General features: G+C 37.0%; 1 protein-coding gene across 2 annotated transcripts in view; it reads right to left on the reverse strand.

The window, feature by feature from the left end:
• megf11 (multiple EGF-like-domains 11) overlaps positions 1-24,687 on the reverse strand; it is a 265,068-nt gene that overhangs the window by 157,809 nt on the left and 82,572 nt on the right. For both annotated transcript variants that reach the window (XM_087293061.1, XM_087293060.1), the window contains exon 6: positions 23,546-23,638. In XM_087293061.1, the coding sequence (XP_087149187.1) occupies positions 23,546-23,638 (93 nt within the window). The remainder of the gene's footprint in view (positions 1-23,545; positions 23,639-24,687) is intronic.

A 24,687-nucleotide genomic window follows, 5' to 3' on the forward strand; every position in this document is an offset into this window, starting at 1 on the left:
TGTATTATTAGCCCTGACTTATTTTCCCCCAATATTTTGTTTAACGGAGAGATTTTTTTCAATACATTTCTAAACATAATAGTTTTAATAACTTATTTCTAATAACTGATTTATTTTATCTTTGCTTGATGACAGTAAATAATATTTTACTAGATATTTTTCAAAACACTTCCGCTGTATATCTGTATATACACATATTGCAAACATGAGTATTGCAAGTCTCTTTAAGACATGAAGAAACTGAAAATCTTTCAATTTTGATATAACTTTGATAATTTTTGATATCAACAATAATTCTGATAAATCAGTTAATCTGACTTTAAATAGTGATTTTCTAATCTGTACCAATATTTACCAAAAACAGTTAAAAAATGTAAATTAACATCAAGGACAAACAGGGAAGATTTTACAGCAGCTCTTTCACTGCATCCTGTTGGGTTCAATCTTGCTCATTGCCCTTGTGCAATAAATCATCAAGTTATAATTAAATGAAAGTGTTAATTTAATAATTAAAGTGTTTGAGGTCGGCCAGCACATATTTCTGTGAGTCTGGAAAACCCTTTCATAAAAAAAATTAAATACTTCTTTAAGTTACAACATATGCATATTCGTTTTAGAAAAGTTCAAGAATTCAAATGTGGCTTGAGCACAAAAGGCCCAGGAACAACCCAGCGATATCACACATAAAGAATCCACCTGCGGGTACCCTTGAAATCAAGGCCTAGAAACTAGCAGGCATGCAATCCTAAAACCCAACCTGCTAAGTAGCATGCCAGAGACTCCAGTTCCCTTCCATACCTTCACCTCATCACAACACGACCTCCAATGCCAAGAGCAATTTCTGCTCAGAAGCTGCGGAATTAACATCACGGCGAGTAAAGAGATCATCAAATGTAATGATCAATGAAATAAATTGAATCCTGTAGCGCTAAACTTCATAAACATGGAAATCAACCCCAAAATCAAGTGTGACTCAGACTATGAAATGACCGCTCTCGCATTAGTATGCTGCTGGCAGCTTGTGGTTACGCTGTCATCACAACATTTCAGCTATTTTAGACCCCACAAAAACAAGTGATAGAGCTTTATAGTGCCCTCATTCAATTACCGAACCTAAAGGCTGTTTAGACTAGGGACGAATCTGGCTTTACGTCCTTTGTGGACATCTATTTGATGGTTATATTCTGCGAAGGAAGACATAAGTGATGTCTGCGCAATCACAGGCGCCGCTATCATCTCCGACACTCATCAAAATAGCCGGACCTTTTTCTAAAAAGCGTCCATTTTAGAAAGCCCGCCGACTATGTTTGGAGATGATACTGCTGTTATCCACAATGTGCAATATGGAAATAACCACAGCTGAAAAATATGCAAGCTACAATAGGCCTTGTGGAACATTACTTGAAAATTAATTGTGCTTGAAAGCAACAAAAGGCTGATGAAAAAATACTAGCAAAGAAAAAAGCTTTCAAAGCTGAGCTAAACAATGCAGTAGGGGTAGTTTGGGGATTTTGTGTGGCTATAGAGAGGCCGTGAGCTTTGGCCCATTACGGTGGGTCAATTAATAAGTGCGAACAGTAGGGAACAATCACATAGCCTTCTTCAACTCCACCGATAGCCATTAAAAACACCACTACAGTGATTTATACAAGCAATTTATATAAAAACACATCATCTATCAATGCTCTAATCACCAAGCAACACACACACACACACCCGCCCTGAATCCTGAATGACTGAAGCCAATGGAGTTCAACTGGTTTTGATTTTTAGTATTTTTTATTCCATCCTCATCCAGAGAGTTTTGAGAGTTTGGGGTCAGTCGCAAAGCAGCCGCCCCCAGTCCCTCGCTTTAAACAACAGAGACGCAGCTCCGGCTCAGGCTGTGAGGCTCCAGGGGCTGAACTTTGTGTCTGAAAACACACACACACCTGGGCAGTGTTGATTCAATGCAGGAGGGAGGGAGGTCACAGAGCAAAGCCCACTGCTTTGATTCTTCAAAGTCAGAGGAAAACACTGTATCGATGATAATTTCACTGAAAGCCTCCGGATTGGAGCGTGAGAAAGAGACGCTGCCGGGCTTTTTAAGGAAACCCTGTGCGTAGCAAGCGATCACATTCATTCAGCTATATAATGAGGTATCCCACTGATTAAGTTTTGTTTTTCCTGCAGCACAGTATAAATGATTTGTGCTTACAGATGAGACAGATGAGCTGTCACCGTGTTTGGAATGCACAATTACTGTGAGTGATCAGGTTCTGGACTTTTCTGTCACCTTGTTGTTGTTGTTTTTTTTTTTATGCCACTAAAGCAAGAGAAGGACATGCATTAAAACACCAAAATTAAGTCAACACCTAAATAGCACATGTTGGCATATTGTGTATGTTTGATTGGTTGCATTTAATTTTTAAAGTGCTTGTACAGGGTGTTTTATTTTTACACATTTGTGGCATTTTAAATTTGGATTTTCAAATAAATTTTTTCAAGTCATCATTTGCTTAATTTGAATAATCCTAGATATTACAAATAGTACTGTAAAATATCTGTAAATTAAAGATCTGTAATTTCAAAGATGAGTACTTTAAAATGCATGGTTTTCCCATTAATTTATGCTTTTGAATTTCATTTAGGGACCTTGTTCTTTCCTCCAATAACTTTTGATTTTGAAAATTTTGAATAGGTGTATTTTATTGAGATTTTTAATAGTTTGAAGTAATACAGTGGAGCAAACAAGTATTCAACATGTCGCCATTTTTCTCAGAAAACATATTTCTAAAAGTGCTGTTGACTTTAATTTTTCACCAGATGTTGGTAACAACCAAATAAAACAATATTAATTAGTTTACAAATGAGGTTTTGTGTAATAAAAAGAAATGACACAGGAAAAAAGTATTGAACACACGAAGAAAAAAACTTGTGGAAAGGCAGTGAAAGCCAAGACAGCAGCTGAAATTTCTCAGTAGTTCTTCAATAACCCTCTGTTCTTCGTCATATTGAATTAATATTTGCTGATTCAGTACATCAACATTACCAGGATCATGAAATTGAAATAAAAGTGTACATTTCAGTGAGACAATAATCCAAAACACAGCCAAGGAAACTCTCAAATGTTTTCAGAGAAAGAAAATCAAGCTGGAGAATGGCTCAGCCAATCATCTGACTAAAATCCAATAGAAAATAGAAATTAAGGATCAAATTTGATAGACGAGACCCAAAAAATCATCAAGATTCTTACACTCTGTTGAAGAAAAAATCTCACCCTAGCAAAGCATGTGACCTCATTCTCCATATGAAATCTTTTTTAAGCTGCCATCACTAAAAAAAGTTTTTTATATAAAGTATTAAATACATTTCAGCATAAAAATACATTTTTTATGTTTGTATTGTTTGGATTTTTTACCAAAAATCTGGTTCAATTCAATATCATCTGCTCTTTAGAATATTTTTTTCCAGAAAAAAAAAAAAACAAGACGTGTTGAATACTTATTTCCCCTACTGTATTCTGTCTTTATTGGTGTTGCATATTGAGGTATATATATATATATATATATATATATATATATATATATATATATATATATATATATATATATATATATATATATATATATATATATATATTTATATATATATATATATATATATATATATTATTTCTAATACAATATATTGTTTTAAACTAAATCTAAACTAAACTAAAATGTCATTAAAAGTCACTTTGTGGTAAATTGCAGTCGAATTTCCAGCATCAAAAATTGACAAAGTAGGGATTAGGGTCTAATGATGCAATTTATAACCTTAAATAAATGGAAAACTTTTATTTAACCTGTGAATCACGAAATATAGAATTTGTTAATTAATCTGAATTGGTAGTCAGATTGTTTATTGCAGTTTTAATCCCAACATTCTTCACAATATCTTTATTGTTCCACAATAAAAAAATAGAAATATAACCAAAAAAATTATTTAAAAAAATACTACTGTAAATAAGAAATTAAATCAGTTATTTTATGTATTTAACTTATTCAAATGGCTGTTTCATGTACAAATTAAGTATGAGACCAATTGAATCAATAACTCTCTAGATCTGTTTGCGAAGTTATCACAGGTGACGCTTTAAAAAAAAAAAAACATAAAAACTTAGGAATATATGAAAGCTGGTTCTGCCTTTGTAGCTTTTCCAGCTTCTGCTCTTCTGGGAAAGATTCCAGTAGATTTAAGAACATGGCTGAAGGGGTTTTCTTCATCCAGATTTTAAAGGTGCGCCAGTTTCAAAACGGGGTTCTTAACATGGTTCACAACAGCAAGTCTGTGAGAATAATTTATATTTCAAGTAAACAGGTCGGATTTTGTGGGAAATTTTTCCAATTTTTATGTTTCAACAACAGATGGTGAAACAAAACCCAATGTTTCAAAACACACCTCTAAAATCACAAAAAACATAGGTAGAGACATCCTTGTTTTTTTTCCAGATTCGTAGCAAAAATAAAATGATGAACTGAACCTGATTTTCTACATTTTTGGTTTGGATTTCAAGATGTGGCTACTAAACTAAAAATAACTGCATGATTGGCGCAAATTGTGAAGAAGTAGGATTTTTAAAAAGACTAAAGGTGCTCTCACATTAGCAAAATTTCAATGACTTAAATGTACAGCTAAAGACAAGATTATTGCATCATTAGCCCTCTAGTGAAATTGTAATTGTTTTCAAATGTTTCCTAAGTGAATATTTTTCAACACATAACTACCTTTTAATAACTGTCTTCTTTTGTATATCTAATGATGACATTAATATTTACATTTACATTTACATTTAGTCATTTAGCAGACGCTTTTATCCAAAGCGACTTACAAATGAGGACAAGGAAGCAATTTACAAAACTATAAGAGCAACAATGAATAAGTGCTATAGGCAAGTTTCAGGTCTGTAAAGTCTAAGAAGGAAAGTATTAGTAATTTTTTAGTAATTTAGTAGTTTTTTTTTGTAATTTTTTTTAGTAATTTTTTTTTTTTTTTTTTTTGAGTACAGTTAGTGGTATATCCAGAGAGGCAATTGCAGATTAGGAAGTGAAGTGGAGACTAAATAGTTGAGGTTTTAGTCGTTTCTTGAAAACAGCGAGTGACTCTGCCGTTCTGATGCAGTTAGGGAGTTCATTCCACCAACTGGGCAGATTGAACGTGAGCGTTCGCGAAAGTGATTTCTATTTCTCTGTCCCCAGAAATGTAGCAAAGCCAGAAGTCGCTTTGTAGGCAAACATCAGAGCTTTGAATTTGATGCGAGCAGCAACTGGCAGCCAGTGCAAACAGATTAGCAGCGGAGTGACATGTGCTCTTTTAGGTTCATTGAAGACCACTCGTGCTGCTGCGTTCTGGAGCAGCTGAAGAGGCTTGATAGAGGCCATGTCCACACTAATGCGTTTTCATTTAAAGACGCATATTTTTGTCTCCATTTTGCCCTTCCATCCACACTGAGACGCGTTTTTAGGAAACAAAAACGTATCTTTTTGAAAACGCTCTCCAAAGTGGATAAATTTTAAAACGCCGTTTTCGTGTCGTAGTATAGACCGTGAAAACGGAGTCTTTAGAAAACGATGACGCATTTTTTGTCATGTGACACTCAGTCATGTTACTAATTCGTTTACTTTATTTTCGTTGTGAGTATGATTTTAGTGATGTCGTCCTTACTGTGAGGGTAAGCAGCGTCATCAGCAGGATACTGTTCTTTAAAGCGGTCCAGTATATCGGCGTATTTGTTTTGGCACGTCTCCCAGTCTACATTTTCACCCTCTTTTGCAACTTTGTATTCATGTGTTACTCGAAGCAGCAACTCTACTTCATTGTCAGTCCATTTAAAAAACTCTGTGCTTTTCCTCAACATTTTGCCGCAACGTTTCAAAGAGCCGGAAAGAAAATAAACGTCAGCCGGAAATGACGCGTACCGAAGCGTCTTACGTTTCACGCATGCGCAGTACAGGTTGAAAGCATTTGTAGTCGTTTCAGTGTGGATGACAAAGTTTTGGAAAACGAATAGAAACGACAGTGTGGACGTGAAGCGTTTTTAGAGGAAAACTCCGTTTTCAAATTTATCCGGATTAGTGTAGACATGGCCAGAGTTAGCTGGGAGCCCGGCTAGTAGAGAGTTGCAGTAATCCATTTACTAGTTACTATGCAAGATACTAGTATTCAGTTTAATGTGCAGTTTAAAAGTTTAAGATTTAAATTAATTAGGTTAACTAGGCAAGTCATACAAAAAGTTAGTTTTATAGCCATTCTTAAAAAAAAAATCTAAAAGGGCTAATAAAATTGACCTTAACAGTTTTAACAGTTTTATATATTTTTATTCCGTCCAAAGTAAAAGAAATAAGACTTTCTTTAAAACAAAACAACACAGGGACAATGTGCATATGTACTCAGGTCTACGTTTCTGGAGATTGCGAAATATGTACCTAGAGGTACGTCTGGCTGGGTTTTGTTCGTAAAATAAACCAGCCGGTGTGATGTCAATGACAGCTTCTCTTCCTTTTTGTTTTACCGCAGACTGCTTACCTACGTATACAAGACTTTTCCGGTGTTAAAAGTGGCCAGTAGCTCACCGCATACGATGATAGACTTGGGATGTGGAGTGGAATTGACCCTGACGACAGGGTTAGAGTCCAGCAAAGAACAGTTCCAGAAACCAAGTTAAACAAAAGCAAAAAATACATAAATAAGCTGAAAATGTGGTAAAATCTGGTTTTCTTTCCTAGATCACTTTACTAGGTTTGGGGAAGGGGGGTGTGTGGTTTAATTGGTCATTCACCACCATGCTGGTCGGGTTGAAAGAAATATATAATAGGAATTACTATTAAATTGTTTCCATTCTCTTTTAAACATCAATTAGTAAAGATTTTTAAAAGAATTACAATTCCACTGGCAGGCTAAAAATTATTGTTGTAAAAACTGTATAAAGTACAGCTTACACAGATGTCACATTCTGTTGGTCATCACAACAAATTACACAAATGCACGTAAATTCTAGATGTTTAAATTCTTTATCCCACTGCCAAACTCCCATCTCCGCAATATTCAATAATGTGTGACTGCACCATAAAAGAAAGGGAAGGTTCAGAAGTAAATTTTTTTTTTCTCAGATTGTGATGTGTAAAGATAACACTTCTATCCTGTTATGGATTAAATTATGGGCAATTAAAAAATAAATGTGAATAAAAATTAAACATGCAAGCGTGAGTTTAATTGCATTAAATGATTAGAGAGGTTTTTAATGAATCGTTCATTATATATATAACATATTTACAAGTAAATTAATAGAGTGGATTTTTATTCCATGCCAGCCTTAAATTGAACCACCCACCAGAGGCCATAAGGTTAAAAGAGATTTAAGAGCTGGACATAAAAAAACTCCCAAAATGATCCACAAATCCCAAGCTGTAGTAAGAAAGATAAAAATGCATTCAGAATAAAGTTGAGATGCACATACACCCAAACCAACAAACTCAAAACAAATCAATCATAATAGATCAGGAAACCAATAATTTTGCCAACGATTAATTATTAACAAAACAAACAAATCAATTTAAACCTATATGGCTTGGTCACCTGCACTGCAATTACCTTTCCAATTATCCCAAAGGAGCAGTCCAGGGTTTCAGGTCATGCTTTCTGCAGACTAGTCAAGTTCTTCCGTGCACACATACACATACACACACACACACACACACACACATACACACACACACACACACACACACACACACACACACACACACACACACACACACACACACACACACACACACACACACACACACACACACACACACACACACACACACACACACACACACCACTTTGTAAATCATTTACTTTTGTACCTTATTTTGTCCATGAGGCACTACTGGTCATGCTGAAACAGAAAAGCCATGGCTGAAATAGCCACACCTGTTAATTAGAAGTCAGTTTTCATATAGTGTATATTCCGGCAAATAAAAAAACAAATTACAGCAGAAACACTCTGTCTAAACTGAATAATTGAAACATCTGAGTCTTCATTGTCTTACAAGTTGTACAGTAGATGACAAACAACAGTAATACACTGATGCAGATTCTCAAATGCAGAACATTATGTACGATTTACAAAAATTATGCAATTTTCTTTGTTAAAAATATGAAGGGTTTTCTGCAACACAGGCTCATTGTGGATATGTACCACAGTCTACATTTCTGAATTGTGCGAATAATGTAGCCAGAGGTACGTCTGGCAGCATTTAGTCATTAAAATGAACGCTGTGAGCCAGTATGACGCTGCAAACAGCTTCTGTTTATTTAAGCGCTGCCAGCTGACCAATTTCCTCCAGAGGACAGCTTTTACGGTGTTACCAGGTAGCTCACCTCGTATGTCGGTGGTACATTGGTGGACACGGAGCGAGTTGAGGGTGACAATAAATAAAATAAATAAATAAACAACAGGCTGAAAACATGGTGAAAGTATGCAGCGACGGCTCTTCTTTTTCTAGATTGCTTTTGAAAACACTATCAGTTGGGTTTAGGGAAGGTGTGGGTGGCTCAGTCGGTCAGTTGACAGCAAGCTGGCCTGGTCGACTAAAGTATACATTGCACCCTCTGGTGGATTTATACGAGAAGAGAACGTGCAAGAGATTTGAGATCATCAAAAGCAAAAACAGCAGCCTTTGGTGGATTTGCAGAAACAAAAACTGTGAGCAGACGTGACCAGGGTCACATATTTCGCTGTCCCCAGAAATGTAGACCTGGGTACGTATCTGCAATGAGCCTGGGTGGATTTTTTGTCATGACTTTAGCATGCAAGTAGAACACCGTTTTTTTATTAAAGTATTTCTCATTTACTGTATTAAATGAACAAAATTGAAAGACCTATAATAAAGAAAATATGTTTCACTTAAATATTTAACACATTAACAACAGCAAAGAAATAACTGCATCAGAAAGTATGCTATTTTTTTGACATGCTCCACATGTGCTGAAAATACATCCTTTGTTTTGTTTATTTCATATATGCACAATATTTTGTAATTGTGAGATTATACTAAATAAAACAACTCTATATAGTTTAAAACGATGTCTCAGTCTTGTTTTTATGACAGTTTTTAAGTATTAGCAATTTTATAATATATGTAAAATAAAGAAGAAGCTTTTATTTCAGAATTGTATTTGTGCTGTTCAACTGAACTAAATATTAATATTATTATTATCTTCAATATGCTGTGTTCACACGAGACGCAGCACAAGCAAATAAATTGCGATATTCACATGGAAATAGACGCGCAAACATTTTGAATTTACTCACTTCATTCGCACGTTGAATTTGTTTCATTTGCGCGTTAAATTCCCTTCATTTGTGTGTCTAATTCACTTTATGCTGTGTTCATACTAGACGTGACACATGCAAATAAATTGCCATATTTCCATGTAAATACACGCGTAAACATTTTGAGTTGAATTACTTCATTTGCGAATTAAATTCGCTTCACTTGCGTGTCTAATTCGCTACATGTTGTGTTCACACCAGACACGCCACATGCGAATAAATTGCGATGTTCGCATGTAAATATGACATGTAAACATTTTAAGTTTAATCACTTCATTTGTGCATCATATTCACTTCATTCGCGCATCAAATTTACTTCACAACAGGTTTGCGTCATGGGCAGAGCTACTGTCTACTAACAGTGACTCTTGCTTTAATGCTAATTGGCTAACCTGGATTTTATTGAGAGAATAGCTGCGTTTATGTGCTTTAGGAAGAGTGAAAAACAGCGTATAGCCATTCATTGCCATGTCAGGGTCCACTAGATCCATTCAGAGGTGCCCCCAACTCCTCCAGAAACTATAGCTGGATGATGGAAGCTTTCAGCGGCACTTCAGACTGAGTCGAGACCAGTTTGATAAACTGTTGCCTGGTGTTGGCAAGAGGATTTCCCCTCGGGAAACCGACAACAGGCACTATGTCACAATCACGATCATACAAGAGTAAGCTCCTGATTGGTTAACGTGGCGCAAATGTCCGCTAAAGTTCAGATTTTCCAACTCAAGCGATTCAAACGTGCCAAACAATCACACTCACACTGCTTCATTTGCGCGAATCGTGCTGCACGATGTCTATTCATGTCTTTACATTGACTTAACATGTAAATCACTTGCGCTTGATGCTTTATCCGTGTCTGGTGTGAATGCAGCATCACTATAAGCAAAATACTAAGTGTTAGCTGAGGCAGCAGTAGATCACCCTGTCACAATGACAATGATTAGCTTGTTTTTGCTACTGAATAAAAAATAAAAATTATACAATCACAACTTTTTTTGTCTCTCAATTTTGACCTTCTTTCTAGCAATTGTGAGTTTGCAATTTTGACTTCTTTTCTCAGAGTTTCAGGTTTTTATCTTGCGTGTTGACTTTATAACACAATTGTGACTCAGGATTGTAAGATAAAAATGCAAAAATCTGACTCAGAAACAGAGAAGCTGTATTTTTTACACAGCTTAATGTGAAAAAGGGGCATCAAACTGTATTCTATAAGCTGCAAATATGTAAAAATACAATTTTAATCATGTTTGTAATACATATATATGTGTGAGTCTATATATATATATATATATAGTGTAGATAAAATGTCTTCTTTACTTACTGTCTCACACACAGACCACAGACAGCCTCTCACATATATACATAAAACAAAGCCAATAAAGCTCATACGAGTGTGAGCTGAGAGCACTTCCTGGTGCGGAGAGCCTGTATTTGGAGCTTTTGAGAGCACAGCAGCAGCGGTGCTGGGAGATTAAAGGAGCCAAAGAGAGGAGAGAGGGATGAGAGAATAGGGAATGAGAGAATGATTTATTTAACTGCTTTGTAGATGACAGAGGAGAGTCGGGCGAGAGTGTGTCCTTCTTTTCTGCCAAACTTTCCCTTCTTGCCCTCACTTGAACACTGAATAGGTTTTCCATTTCTTCGCGTTTACTTCCGAAATGTAAATTTTTATCTCTCGCCTCCCTCCCCCCCACACTCTAATCACACCATCCATCTGTCGCATTTAATTCAATTCGGTTAATTTCAAAGTTCAGGTACGTTCAATTCACTCTCTCTCTTTGACGGCATATCATGTCAACATACTTGTGCGGATGTGGAATGGCACCATCTGTTTGAGGGCCTCTGTTGATAAATGAGGTGTCGTGCGCAGGTGAGCCCTAAGGTCCCCCCACGACCCCTTCCCTTCCCTTTCTCCTTCCTTTCAAACCCGCGCACATTTCTTCCACTTCGTCACAAGCGCCGCTAATGCGAAAAAATTGGCTCCTGAACACTTCCCAAGACAACTGCCATTAGAAGTCATTAGTTGAGAGAGCACCGCATAACTAGCACCATCACAATCTGGCTCGACCAAACAGAGGCGGCATCAAAGTGCGCATGCTACCATTTGAAATAAATCATTTGAATAGCAGTAGAAAAGAATTAGAGTAAGCGGAGTGGTAAAAAAAACATAAAAATAATGACCGGTTGTTATCGTTCGTGCATGAGTGGCGATCAGACATGATCTGTCATTCGTAAACCACTTATTTTCAGCTAATGTGAAATAATGTTTTGCTCTGTTGCCAGTAGGTCCTGCTGTTTGTTGCCATGGTAGTCAAGCTGCCACAGAACCTGACAATAATATTCTGCAATGCAAATGCAACTCTGTCCCACTCTACAGCCCGACTGGCCATGTGGGGGAAAAAAAAATGTATCATGCTATAATGTGTAATTTCACAGTTAATCTCATTAGCACTTGCACACAGTTTGCAAAAAACTATATAATGTTTTTACTTTTTGTAAACTGCAAATAAATATTAAAATTACAATAGATTCTGAAGGATCATGTGTAAAATGGACTAAATAAACATTACTGTTTCAATTTATTTGGTGGCTAAGTGGTTAGCACTGTTGCCTCACAACAAGAAGGTCGCTGGTACGAGTCCCAGCTTGGGCAGTTGACATGTCTGTGTGGAGTTTGCATGTTCTCTCTGTGTTTGTGTGTGTTTCCTCTGGGTGCTCTGGTTTCCCCCACAGCACAAAGACATGCACTATAGGTGAATTGAATAAACTAAATTGGCTGTAGTGTACGTGTGTGAATGTGAGTGTGTATGGGTGTTTACCAGTACTGGGTTGCAGATGAAAGAGCATCCACTGCATAAAACATAGCATAAGTTGGTGGTTCATTTTGCTGTGGTGACCCTTGATAAATAAATGGACTAAACTGAAGGAAAATGAATGAATGAATAAATGCATCGTTGGTTTAAAAAGACTGGTTATTGGCTGCTTGTTAATTAGTCTACTAATTAATTACTCATATTATGTTTCATATGTTTCATATGTTTCATAGCCTTTAACTGAAAAACACCCAACACCACTAAAATACAAACTCATGCTAGAATAAAAACTATTCTTATGCTACACCAGACTCACATATACTGTATGTACACGGTATGTATAAATTCTAAATAATATTAATAGTAAAAATTAGGCATGGGCCAATACAAGATTCTGATGGTGTGATAACCCTTATTAAAAAAATGGTTTCACAGTGTTGTCATTACTACTCTGCACTCTCAGAAATAAAGGTACAAGAGCTGTCACTGGGGCAGTACCTTTTCCATATTAGTACCTCAAAGGTACATTTTATGTGCATTAGGGTACTGATATGTCCCTTTGAGGTACCAATGGGGCGCATGCTCGAGTGACGTCACTGGCGTCACTGTCTCCGTTCGGTCACACACTGCGTGTGCTTGAAGTTTGGACTTGCTATTTACTCGCAATTTAAATCTTAATCATAAAATTCTTCCTCATTCGCTAAGTATTTGTCTCTCCTACTTAGGGTGACCAAACCCTTAATACATTTATACAAACAAAACTGCTTTAAAAACGGTCTGTCCCTCGAGCATCCGCCTGTTGTTTGTAGCTTTAGCCTGCTAGCGCCGCTGGTCAGCTAAAGCTACCGACCTCTTTTACCATACACTTTTGACTTACTGGCTTTGCTCTTTACCCCGTAAAATGTCGCTTCCGTCTCTGTCCTTGTGTGCAGGAGAAGCATCGATGGAGGTGTTGGAGCTGGAGCTGGAAGAAGTGGAGTTCCAGATCTGCGCGCTTCTGGTGAGACGGTCGCGGCTACGGGAACAACTTCTTATTGTACCTAATGCTAAGGCCGCCTCATCATCTAAGGTACGTGGAAATTACAACCACATCATTCCCTCTACCTCAACCCCGCGTCCTTCTCTGTCCAGGCCCAGCACACCCAGGGCGCGGCTCAGCCAGGCGTCGTTCACGCCGACACCCGGCTACCACGGCGCCTGGGTGCAGCCGCGCAAGGTGCTTCTCAGATCCCGGGGCAGAACGTCTCCTCCTGTGTTCGAGATCTCCACGGAGAACCGCTTCTCCCCTCTCCGCGAGTCGGGTCCCGATGTGGCCAACATCGGTGACTCGATCGTTCGTCACGTCCGTGCCGCCTCCTCAAAAGGTAATAAAGTACGTACTTTCTGCTTTCCTGGTGCCCGTGTGAGAAATATTTCTACACAGATTCCAACCATCCTGGGCGCTGCCGAGAGCCCTGGTGCCGTTGTCCTCCACGTGGGGACAAACGACACCGGGCTCCGGCCGTTGGAGATCCTGAAGAAGGACTTCAGGAGCCTGATCGAGACGGTTCGACGCACCTCGCCCGCCACGCAGATCATCGTTTCTGGGCCGCTTCCTACCTACCGCCGAGGAAATGAAAGGTTCAGTAGACTTTTAGCTTTGAATGAATGGCTAATAACATGGTGTAAAGAACAGAAATTGCTCTTTGCTAATAACTGGAATCTTTTCTGGGAGCGTCCTAGGCTCTTCCGTCCTGACGGCCTGCACCCCAGTCGAGCTGGAGCTGAACTCCTGTCGGACAACATCTCCAGATTACTTCGCACCATCTGACTAGCAAGTAAAAATTCACAAAATTCACATTATAGCCACCTAGACTCTTGTTCACCCCACTTAAACATCAGTAACGCATATCTGGCAAATCCTATAGAGACTGTGTCTGTTCCTCGTATTATTGGATTAAGAAATAAACGTACTGTGTGCTCCAGAAAAAATCTAGTAAGAATCAAACCAGAAAAACCAGTTGAAAGTGAAAATACAAATTTCGTAAAACTTGGTCTCCTAAACATCAGGTCACTTGCACCTAAAGCACTTATCATTAATGAAATAATAACAGAAAACAATCTTAATGCACTCTGTCTCACTGAAACCTGGCTGAAACAAAATGACTATATTAGCTTAAATGAAGCAACTCCTCCAGGATTCTTATGTAAACATGAGGCTCGTCAAACTGGTCGTGGTGGTGGAGTTGCATCAATCTTTAGTGATTTTCTTAATATTAAACAGTGTTGGGTAAGATATGTACCTTTTGAAAAGGTACTGCCCCGCTCGACAGCTCTAGTACCTTTACTTCTGAGAGTGTACTTTATGTTCTTCTTAAATGTTTGGGTAAAAAAAAAAAACTACTTTTCAAGTACTATTTTGGGGTTTCCGCCTGGATTTTGTTTACTTAAATGGACCCTTTTCACAAGTCTGTTATGACTTGCATCGTAAATCCTTTAAACAGCATCTTTATAACAGCATCTTAAATCCTTTAAAGTTTTTAATATTTGTATTTTTTCAATATGAACATTTATATGTATTTATGTTTGTATTATATCATCTTTGTCTCAAATTACAAAAAGCAAATTATGACTTATGCGAAGAGTTTCTAATGCAGCGTTTAATAGTCTGGACAGTAAATTCCTCTGTCTGCTGTTATCAGTCTCACACATTTTTTTTTTCCTTTTACTGAACATCTTTTTCTTTTTATTATTTAAGCAATTAAGATTGTAAAAAAATCTCCTTATCACTCCTTATGCACACACATACACACACATACACACACACGTGCGCACGCACGCACGCACGCACGCACGCGCACGCACGCGCACGCACACCCACACACACACACACATACACACAAATGTATTATGACATTTTATATACAGTAAGTGGAATCTAATTGTAATTTGCATATGTTGCCATATATCAGCTCTCTATATGGGGACGTGAAGTGAGAAAAAAATGACAGTAAACGTACATAATGATGGAATGAATAAAACTAGTTCAGTGTGTCCACTGTCTGTACTGTTCCCTCCACACTTATGTATAAACTTTAATGAAACCTGTATTATATAATTTAAACAGCAATATTTAATGATTTTTAAAGACTGTTTATTAAAATGATGTGTGCTGATGATCTAAAATTGTGTTCCAGTAGTATTTGTATGATAAAACAATTATGTGAACGAATAATCCTGCAAATGCAAGACTTCCTTAAGGAAATAAACAGCATGCAGAGTTTTGAATACTGGAGAGTCTTTGTTAAAAGTAGTGACTGTTTGGTGTTTTGTGTCTAGTGTTTTGAAAATTGACATCAGGGTTCTGTAAGTTGTGGCAAAACAATTGAAAAAAATAGTAAATTAGTTAGTTATTAGTTAGTTATTTTTATTCTAAAAAATATATTGTATATTACAATTAATTAGTTATTTTTGTTTAAAAATGTGTTGGAAAAAATATTATCTCCATTAAACAACACTAGGAAAATAATTTAAAAAGAATTTCAGTATCACAGGAGGGCTAATGTGTGTGTGTGTGTGTGTGTGTGTGTGTTATATGTTGGTATACAACTCATTTTCGAGTTTAATCATGATTACAAAGGCTTTGTGCCAAAACTCAGGCTATAACGACAAACAAGATACTGATGAAGACGCATCCATCATAAAGACCGCAGCTGCTGATACACTGTATCAAAAACCAAAATGCCTTACACAGCATCCGTCTTCACCCCAGGCTAATCAATATGAAATAGAGAATCTGTAGATGCATTCTGAAAAAAAAAAATCCTCAGCCTTCTTTTTGCTCCCCCCGTCCACCATTAACTCTCCCGCTTTGAACAAATTATCAAATGGAATGAAACCCAGCCGAAATAAATTTGATACCAGAATCTTAAATAGATGGTGTGGCTCCAGAAGGGCATAATTCAGATTTATGTATTAAAAAAAGGCCTTAATGTTGCCAATGACCTTGCAGCGACTTTTATCACCTGAAGCTTTGCGGACGGTCCAAGGTTAAATCTCACATTTGCAGTCTGACAAACGTGAAGGCTACATTGTCTTTAGGCGGTGGCAGATTGACCTCAGCATGTGAGAAATGACAGGCCCGCTTCCCTCTCTTTCTCATTCTTTCTTTTCATTTTTATCCCTTCATCCTGGCGATAAGCTCCACCTTTCAGTTTTCATTTCTGACCCAAATAGCGGGCTCCTAGTGGGTGCTGCTCCAGTAACGCCGGCCAGCCTCTTTGATGCTGCTCCAGAGCGTCAGCCAAAGCTCGTCACTTCAACTCTCGAGCTCTTCAGACGCCCGAAAGCAGCTCTGTTTTTCATAACCATATCATCCCCATTGCTTAGCATTATCCTATATACTCCATTCATTCAGCACAGCCATAATGCTCAGGTTTATCTCGCTCTCAGACCTCCTCATTGACTCAACCTGCAGGCATTTTTAGTCAGTGACCCAAAGCCCTGATTGTGATTAACGATCTATGACTGTTTGTCTATGCTCACTGAAATGTGATGACAGAATTCATTCTGGGACAGCCGGCGAGATTCCCTCCCACATGAGTGAGAGAGAGAAATTTACCTTGAATGGCAAAAAAAAAAAAAATAAATTGTGATGCACCATTTATGTACGAGTGAAAAAAGAGGTCAGATTTAATTTAAAAATTGGCTCCCATTCCTCATTTCTACAGATGAAAGCTCATAAATGAAAAAGCCTGGCTTAACGCCCGGTATGGAAATATAAAAAGTTATGAATAATGCTTCTGTCTCAATCACCAGGTCTGTTTTAATAAGGTGGATTTGCGCTGAACAGCACCTGCTCAGAAGAATGCGTGGTCCTCAGGCGGAGACACCCAGGGGAGGATCTTGAGCTTCAGACTTGGGTTCCTTTCCTCGGTCCCCCATTGAGGAATACCGTTAAAGCCCGCTGCAGGAAATCGGTCTAGGTCATTAGTGGCGCTCGTTCCTGAGCCTGGCCGCTGCCTCAGAAAGAAGGCTGGTGATTTACAGACTGTTGGTAATCATCAAATGGCTCCTTTGTTAATGAAAATGCCCATAGATCCATACAGAGCCTTCTGCAACCATCATTCACTGGTAAATATGGGCAGTAAGTGAGCCACAACCGAGTCGACAAGCCGGGAAAAATTAACAAATCGAGTCAAAACACGCGACTTGAATGAGAAAATCAGCATATCTGGCGTCATTGATGGGTGCTGATCGATGTTGGACAGAAAGGACATGCCGACTTCAGCAGAGATCGCTAAGGTCAAGAAGTTTGTAGCTGTCATTAAAGAGATAGTTCACCTTATTAATATTAATATTCTGTAACACTTTAGTTTAGGTCACAATTCATGCTGTTAACTACTGGCTTATTACATGTCTATTATTAAGATGTTAACTGTTCATTAGTAGTTATAAATTATGATCTTATTCTGCATCCCTAATCCTATTCAAAACATAAACCCAACTTCTATCTTAGTACCTTTTTAGAAACAGCTAATAAGAAGTTAATTAAGCCAATAGTGTTAGTTAAGTGTTAAGTGTTACAGAATATTATTTTGACATTTACTCACCCTTTACTTGTTACAAACCTTAATGAATTTCTGCTCTGTTTAACCCTAAGGAAAGTAATTGGAAGAATGTTGGTAACTAGGCATGCACCGACCAAAAACATTAACAGCAGAAAATATCCTTTTCGGTCTTTGGTCGAAAGAGGAAAACAGTTAAAAATATAAGCTGCAATGCTGGTAAAATGATGCCTGTCAACTCGTTATGTGACAATAAAATATTACTGTTAAAAAAAAAGTTTTGATGACGTGTGTTATAATTTAAATTACTTACTTACTCCCAGGGCCATTTATATTGAAGTTGATATTTAGCCGCACCATGTTGGTGTTTCGTTTAATTTTTACAAGGTGGGATGTTAGTCCAACCTGGAGGACCAGGACATACACACATACACTACGGACAATTTAGCTTTACCAATTCACCTATAGCGCATGTCTTTGGACTTGTGGGGGAAACCGGAGCACCCAGAGGACATCCACGTAAACATGGGGAGACCATGCAAACTCCACACAGATATGCCAATTGACTAAGTGGGGGCTCGAATCAGCAACCTTTCATAAACCTATGTCACAGGTGTAAAATCCAATTCCTGGAGGGCTGCAGCTCTGCAGTTTTGTTCCAATCCCAATTAAACACAGCTGATCAAACTAATTGAGTCATTCAGTTTTGTTTGAAACCTACAGGTAAATGTGTTGAAGCAGGAGTTAGAACTAAACTGTGCAGAGCTGCGGCCCTCCAGGAACTGGATTTGACGCCTGTGGCCTATGTTGTTCTTTTGTGCTCAACAGAGCATTAAAAAAAATTAAACCGGTTTAGAATAAGTCAAGGGTGGGCAAATCTAAAAACTGTTTAGCTATACCTGTATATCTTTTTTTGGCATTCAACAAAAAAGGCACTCAAGTCTGGAACAGCAATGAGTAAATGTTGATTTTTATGTGAACTATGCCTTTAAGAAAGAGGTTTAGTTTGTTGTCCCTCCTGCCTCGAAGTTCTTCTCAACACATAAATATTAAACAAGTCAATATGTCTTTCTCTCTTTCAACCTCAAGTCTCTCCTACAACCTGCTTTTTCATCATTTACTTGATTAGGGAGTGAATGTCGATGGCTTCCCATTTTGTCCCGCTATGTTTCAGCCATAAAGTTAAGGCTTGGTAACCAATTCATCTTGAGGATCCAATGACAGTTTGTTTGTTTTTCACATGCAGATTGATTCCACCCTGTGCACTACTTATCATTCTAATTATGATGAAGACCATTTCACCAAGTACTGGGGCAAATAAGCAGGCCAGCTTTGTGTCCACCCATCCATCCATCCATCTTTCCATCTTTCCATCAATCCAGAAATCAGCGCATCCATCCATCTGATCTTTCATTCATTTGTTCATCTGTCATTTATCACGCTTACTATATCTGTAGCGATTAAGGTTGCAACAACTAATCAATGAAATTCACAAACTGTAATCAAAAATATTGATTTTAATTTAGTAGTAGTAGAAATGTTAATAGTTATATGAACAAAAAACACAAAAATTCTTGAAATCACAGAGTAAGACATACAGGAGTTGTACAAAGAAACTGAAACGCCTGGTTTTAGACCACAATAATTCATTAGTATGGTGTAGGGCTTCCTTTTGTGGCCAATACAGAATCCATTTGTCTTGGGAATGACAAATAGAAGTCCTTCACAGCGGCCAGAGGTATTTTGAGCCATTCTTCTTACAGAATAGTGGCCAGGTCACTACATGATGCTGGTGGAGGAAAATGTTTCCTGACTTGCTCCTCCAAAACACTCTAAGGTGGCTCAATAACATTTGAATCTGGTGACAGTGCAGGCCATGGGAGATGTTCAACTTTACTTTCATGTTTATCAAACCACACTGTCTTGCTGTTTGTATTGGTGCATTATTGACCTGATAAATCGCAGTGCCTTCAGGATACAATGTTTGAACCATTGGGTGCACATGGTCCTCCCTCTGAGCATGCAACAATCTGGGTGGTACACTTCTTTGGGGCTTCTCCTCACTATAACTCTCCAGGATGTGGTAAAGACAGTAAAGGTGAACTCATCAAGGAACAATACATGTTTCACATTGTTCACAGCCTAAGATCTTTGCTGCTGGCACCATTTTAACCAACATTGGCATTGGCACGCATTGTCCAAAGGTTTGGCTATGGAGCCCGGCCATGTATAATAATCCTGTGGTGGAAACAGGATGGTTGAGGTGCACATTTAATTCTGCAGTGAGTTGGGCAGCTGTGGTTTCATGTTTTTTGGATACAATCCAGGTTATCACCCAGACATTCCATTCAGACAGCTTCCTCTTGCGTCCACAGTTACCCCTATTGGTGTGGTTTGCCCTTTTTGGTGGAGTGCTGACATTACCCTGGATACCGTGGCTCTTGCTACATCACAAAGGCACACTGTCTTGGTCACAGATGCTCCTGGGAGACGCACCCCAACAATTTGTCCTCTTTTGAACTCTGATATGTCACCCATGATGTTGAGTGCATTGCTATGTTTTAAGCAAATCTACTACTTACAACTATTACTCTGCTAATTACACCTTCACACTCTGCTTTTAGAGGTAGAATCAATGTGCAATCAATGAAGACTGGTCAAATTTAACCATAAAACCTCCAACAGAAAATTCTGTTTCATTGTCCAACCCCTGTACATTTTGCTGTTATATCCATTTTGCAAAACAGCTTCTTTGTCATGACAGTAAGCAAGCAGTTGTTGCTGTCATTGTTAAGCTTTAAATATTTCACAGTCGTTGCCAATTAAAAAGAGAAAGAAAGTCCAATCATTTTGGACAAAACAACTCATTATTGGATTTCAGATTTAGGATTTAAATGACACATAATTAACTGAAATCCTATGTGTTATGCAAGCAATTTTATGTTATTTATAACTGCACTCTGTATAAATACAGTATATGCAAAACACTCAGTGGGAAATATCTGTGCATAAAATAAATTATATAAATAAAAGTGCTTAAACAACCATTAAACCAAAAAACGAAATGCAAATATTTAAATTTAAATATTAAATTTAAATATTTAAATTTAAATATTACAAATAATATGAAAAACATAATACTAGGGTTTTTGTTTTATATATTTTAAATATAAAATTCTGGTAAACTGGTTTGTTTATTTATTCAGTTTATTATTAATTTAATAAATTATAATTATTTATTCATTACTTTGGTCACACTTTATTTTGATGGTCTGGTTGTTGAAGTTACATTGCATCTGCATGCCAACTAATTCTCATTAGATATACATAGACTGTTCGGTTAGGGTTAGGGCTAGTGTAAGTTGACGTACTGGCTAAGTTTCTTATAGTCAGTTAAATGTCTGTTTAGCAGCAGTATTAACATATTACAGTTTTTTACAATTGCTATGACACTTTTATCAATACATTTAACAAGTTTTCTAAACTCTTAACACAGTTAGCACAACATCCGTCTTCGTGGGCTATACAATTAACACATTTCTTGTTGTTTTGACACAAAATGCATCCAGTTAACACAAATTTAAAATGCTTTAACTTCTTTTACACACAAGCACAACCAAAAACAAAACAATGTAATTTTACTGTCAAATTTACAAATGCTTTAACACAGTATGTCAGAACAGATAACACCATGTTCTAAACAGAAATTATATAGGATAAAGTCACAGTGAACAGCTGTTCTAATTGTGAATTGAAACACAAATATATTCCCTGTATTTTATTCAATTGCCAATGAGAAACATTATATTGTGGTTATATAAATAAATAAATAAATAAATGTGTGTGTGTGTGTGTGTGTGTATATATATATATATATATTTTTTTTTTTTTTCAGTTGCCAATGAGAAATAGCATTATATATATATAACCGCAATATGAGTCTCTCATATATATATATATATATATATATATATATATATATATATATATATATATATATATATATATATATATATATATATATATATATATATATATGTATATATGACAGCTGATTCCCATCTAGAAAGCACACTCATGTCTTGTTTTGGTTTTTCCAATCACATGATCATATGTTCTAATAGACGACTCTTGAGGTTTTTGAAAGGAACATCAAAGAACTCTGTCACCAATTATGCAATACAGTCATCACTGTACTATACAAAGTGTTTGCAGTAAACTACTCTTTAAACCTGGAGTTCATTAGTACATACAATACATATACAGTACAGCATTTGCATACACTGTGTCTAATTACTTTCAGAGAGTCATGAAGTTAGAGGCCAATCAAGTACCACATGAAATTTTCAATGTTGACAAGGCTGGGGATGTCGCCAAAGAAGATATCAAGTATAATGTTAATGAGAACATGTGGCAAAAGACCGGGCAGAATAGAAGATCACTTTGTTATTTTATTATAATTGTGGTGCTTTTTCTGTTTGCAGTGATGTCCTTCTGCAAAAAGTCTGTACTGCAGAAATTCTGTGTCTGTATTTTTATTTTTTTTTACATAAACTGTCAATTTTTTTTCTTCGTTTTGTATAGAATTTTTGCCGTAAACAAAAGAAAATGCATGCATTTACTTAACCCAACGTAACAAAACTGTAACGAGACTTCAAATATAAGAGCAGAGCTGAAACATAAACTAATGCAGTTTCTGTAATCTCAGCTGATGATAGTGTTTTTATTGTCAGTGTGTTCTGATTGACTGAATGTTTATGTTGGAAGAGAACATGTGTTTGTGTTTTGAACAATAATTTCATTTTGAAACATGATTGCAGTGTTTTGTTAGACATGGTGTAGTGTGTTCGTTTATTATTGTATTTTGAACATTAGTTTAGAAGTTTAGTTTATAATGTTTGATTTTGAGCGTAAAATTAACCGTTTTGCCAATTGTGTGTTTTAGGTGTGTTGCTGCGTTAAGAGTTTAGCAAACTTGTTAAATGTATTGAAAAAAGTTTCATAGCCATTGTAAAAAACTGTAAGAAGGCAGTCTACTACTTACTGAAATGGAACATCAAAAAAAGTGTTACCAATACTTTTTCAATTATGTGTGTGCATGCACCTTGATCAAATGTCGCCACAAACACACTTATTGAAATACCAGTAAATATTGACCTTGTGGAGAATTTTTTTAGTCCCATTGAGGAAAACAGCTCATAAATGACACAGAATGAGGTATTTTGAAAATGTAAAAATGCAGATTGTTTACTGTGAGGGTTGGGTTTGGGGTATAGGGATAGAATATACAATCTGTACATTAAAAAAAACATAATTTCTATGGTAAGTCCCCTAAATGATAGTTAAACAAGTGTGTGTGTGTGTGTGTGTGTGTGTGTGTATGTGTGTGTGTGTGTGTGTGTGTGTGTGTGTGTGTGTGTGTGTGTGTGTGTGTGTGTGTGTGTGTGTGTGTGTGTGTGTGTGTGTGTGTGTGTGTATTTTAGAAAGTTTTTTTTTACATAAATGTCAAAGTAAATTGGCAAAGCAAGAAGCTATTGAAGGAATTCAATAACCAGAAAAAAACAACCAAAAATAGTTAATCTTTTTTTTTTCCTCTTCAAGCTTCAGCACAAAAAACAACCTGTAAATGCAGCAGCATGATTACACATCTCATTCGTCCTCCATGATTTCCGGCTATATATTTTTTTAATACAGCTGGCAAAAGAAGAGAGGGGGAGCGGGTAAGTGAGAAACATGGTAGCTTTGCAGTGGCGTCTGGGGACTGGTGCAGCCATTAACTATGTGAGAGTGAGAGGGCCTTAATGAAGTGAACTGTGCTCTCAGAGTTAATGAGAGAGTGAACTCACCACTAGAGCAGTCCAGTCCTCCCCAGCCTGGCTCACACTGACACGTATCAGGAGACACACAACGACCATGGGCACACTCCTCGCTACATCGAGCTAGCAGAGAAAAGAAAAAGAAAGACAAAGAAAATCAGCACAACACTTTACATATGTAAGGAATAATTAACGGCAGCAAGGCACTGAATTATTAGAATATAATGCACACCCGAGGTGATGGTGCATTAGTTTTTTTTTTATTCACTAGACCAGAGTAAATTACTCTGTTTATGCTACAGTTATCACACCTCAAGACACTGTTCAGATGTTATATTTCAAGACATCTGTTAGGTGTTTTTCTCAAACTGCTTCAGTGTGTAGTACATGTTTTTATACCTGGATCACACCAAACTCGAAATTAAGTTTTAGCATGAGTATATTACATACAAGGTCAATTTACAATGCAAACATGCAAATTTCCACCTGATGGAGCATATTGCGTGGAATGTGTTGTGTGTTTCCTGCGATCAAATGGAATTCGCCTCTACTATACCGCACAAGTTAAAATATTTTAACTCCACCGGAAAACTTGTTTGTAGTGAAAAACATCCTGTGAGTAAACTAGAACAAGTAAACCCCGCATTATGCAACTCATTCAAAGCCTTCTGTGTTATTTTGATTTGATTTGATGTTTGATAGTTGCGGGAGAGTGTAGAGTTAGGGAACTGTAAGGGACTGTTCACACAATGCAAATGAAAACGTGTGGAAAGCAAAGGGCATGTTGCTTCTTTCACCATTTTTAACGGGCTTTGAGCTTGCACATGTCTTCTATTGTTGTCAGGCAAACATCCACCGTTTCTCATGACAAACTGCTAAACATTGCAGCAGCTCTGAAGTTTTATTTATGGAGAAAATCAAAAAGCACTGCAGGGGTTAGGTGATTTGTGTTTGTCTGGGGCAGTGTTACTTTACATTAAATTACTTTAAAACGTAATAGATTACAAATTACTGCATTCCTACTGAAAAATTGTATTCTGATTACATTAGAAGTTACTTTAAAACATAAAAATACCTATAAAAACACAATAAACTGCAGCTCTTTCAGTAGTTTAATATTCACTGAAAAACATTAGAGTTGATCAGAGCAGCCTGACATATTCAAAAGCTTT

The sequence above is a fragment of the Danio rerio genome, chromosome 18 (genome assembly GCF_052040795.2).
Source record: "Danio rerio strain M-AB ecotype USA chromosome 18, GRCz13ab, whole genome shotgun sequence".
NCBI lineage: Eukaryota > Metazoa > Chordata > Actinopteri > Cypriniformes > Danionidae > Danio > Danio rerio.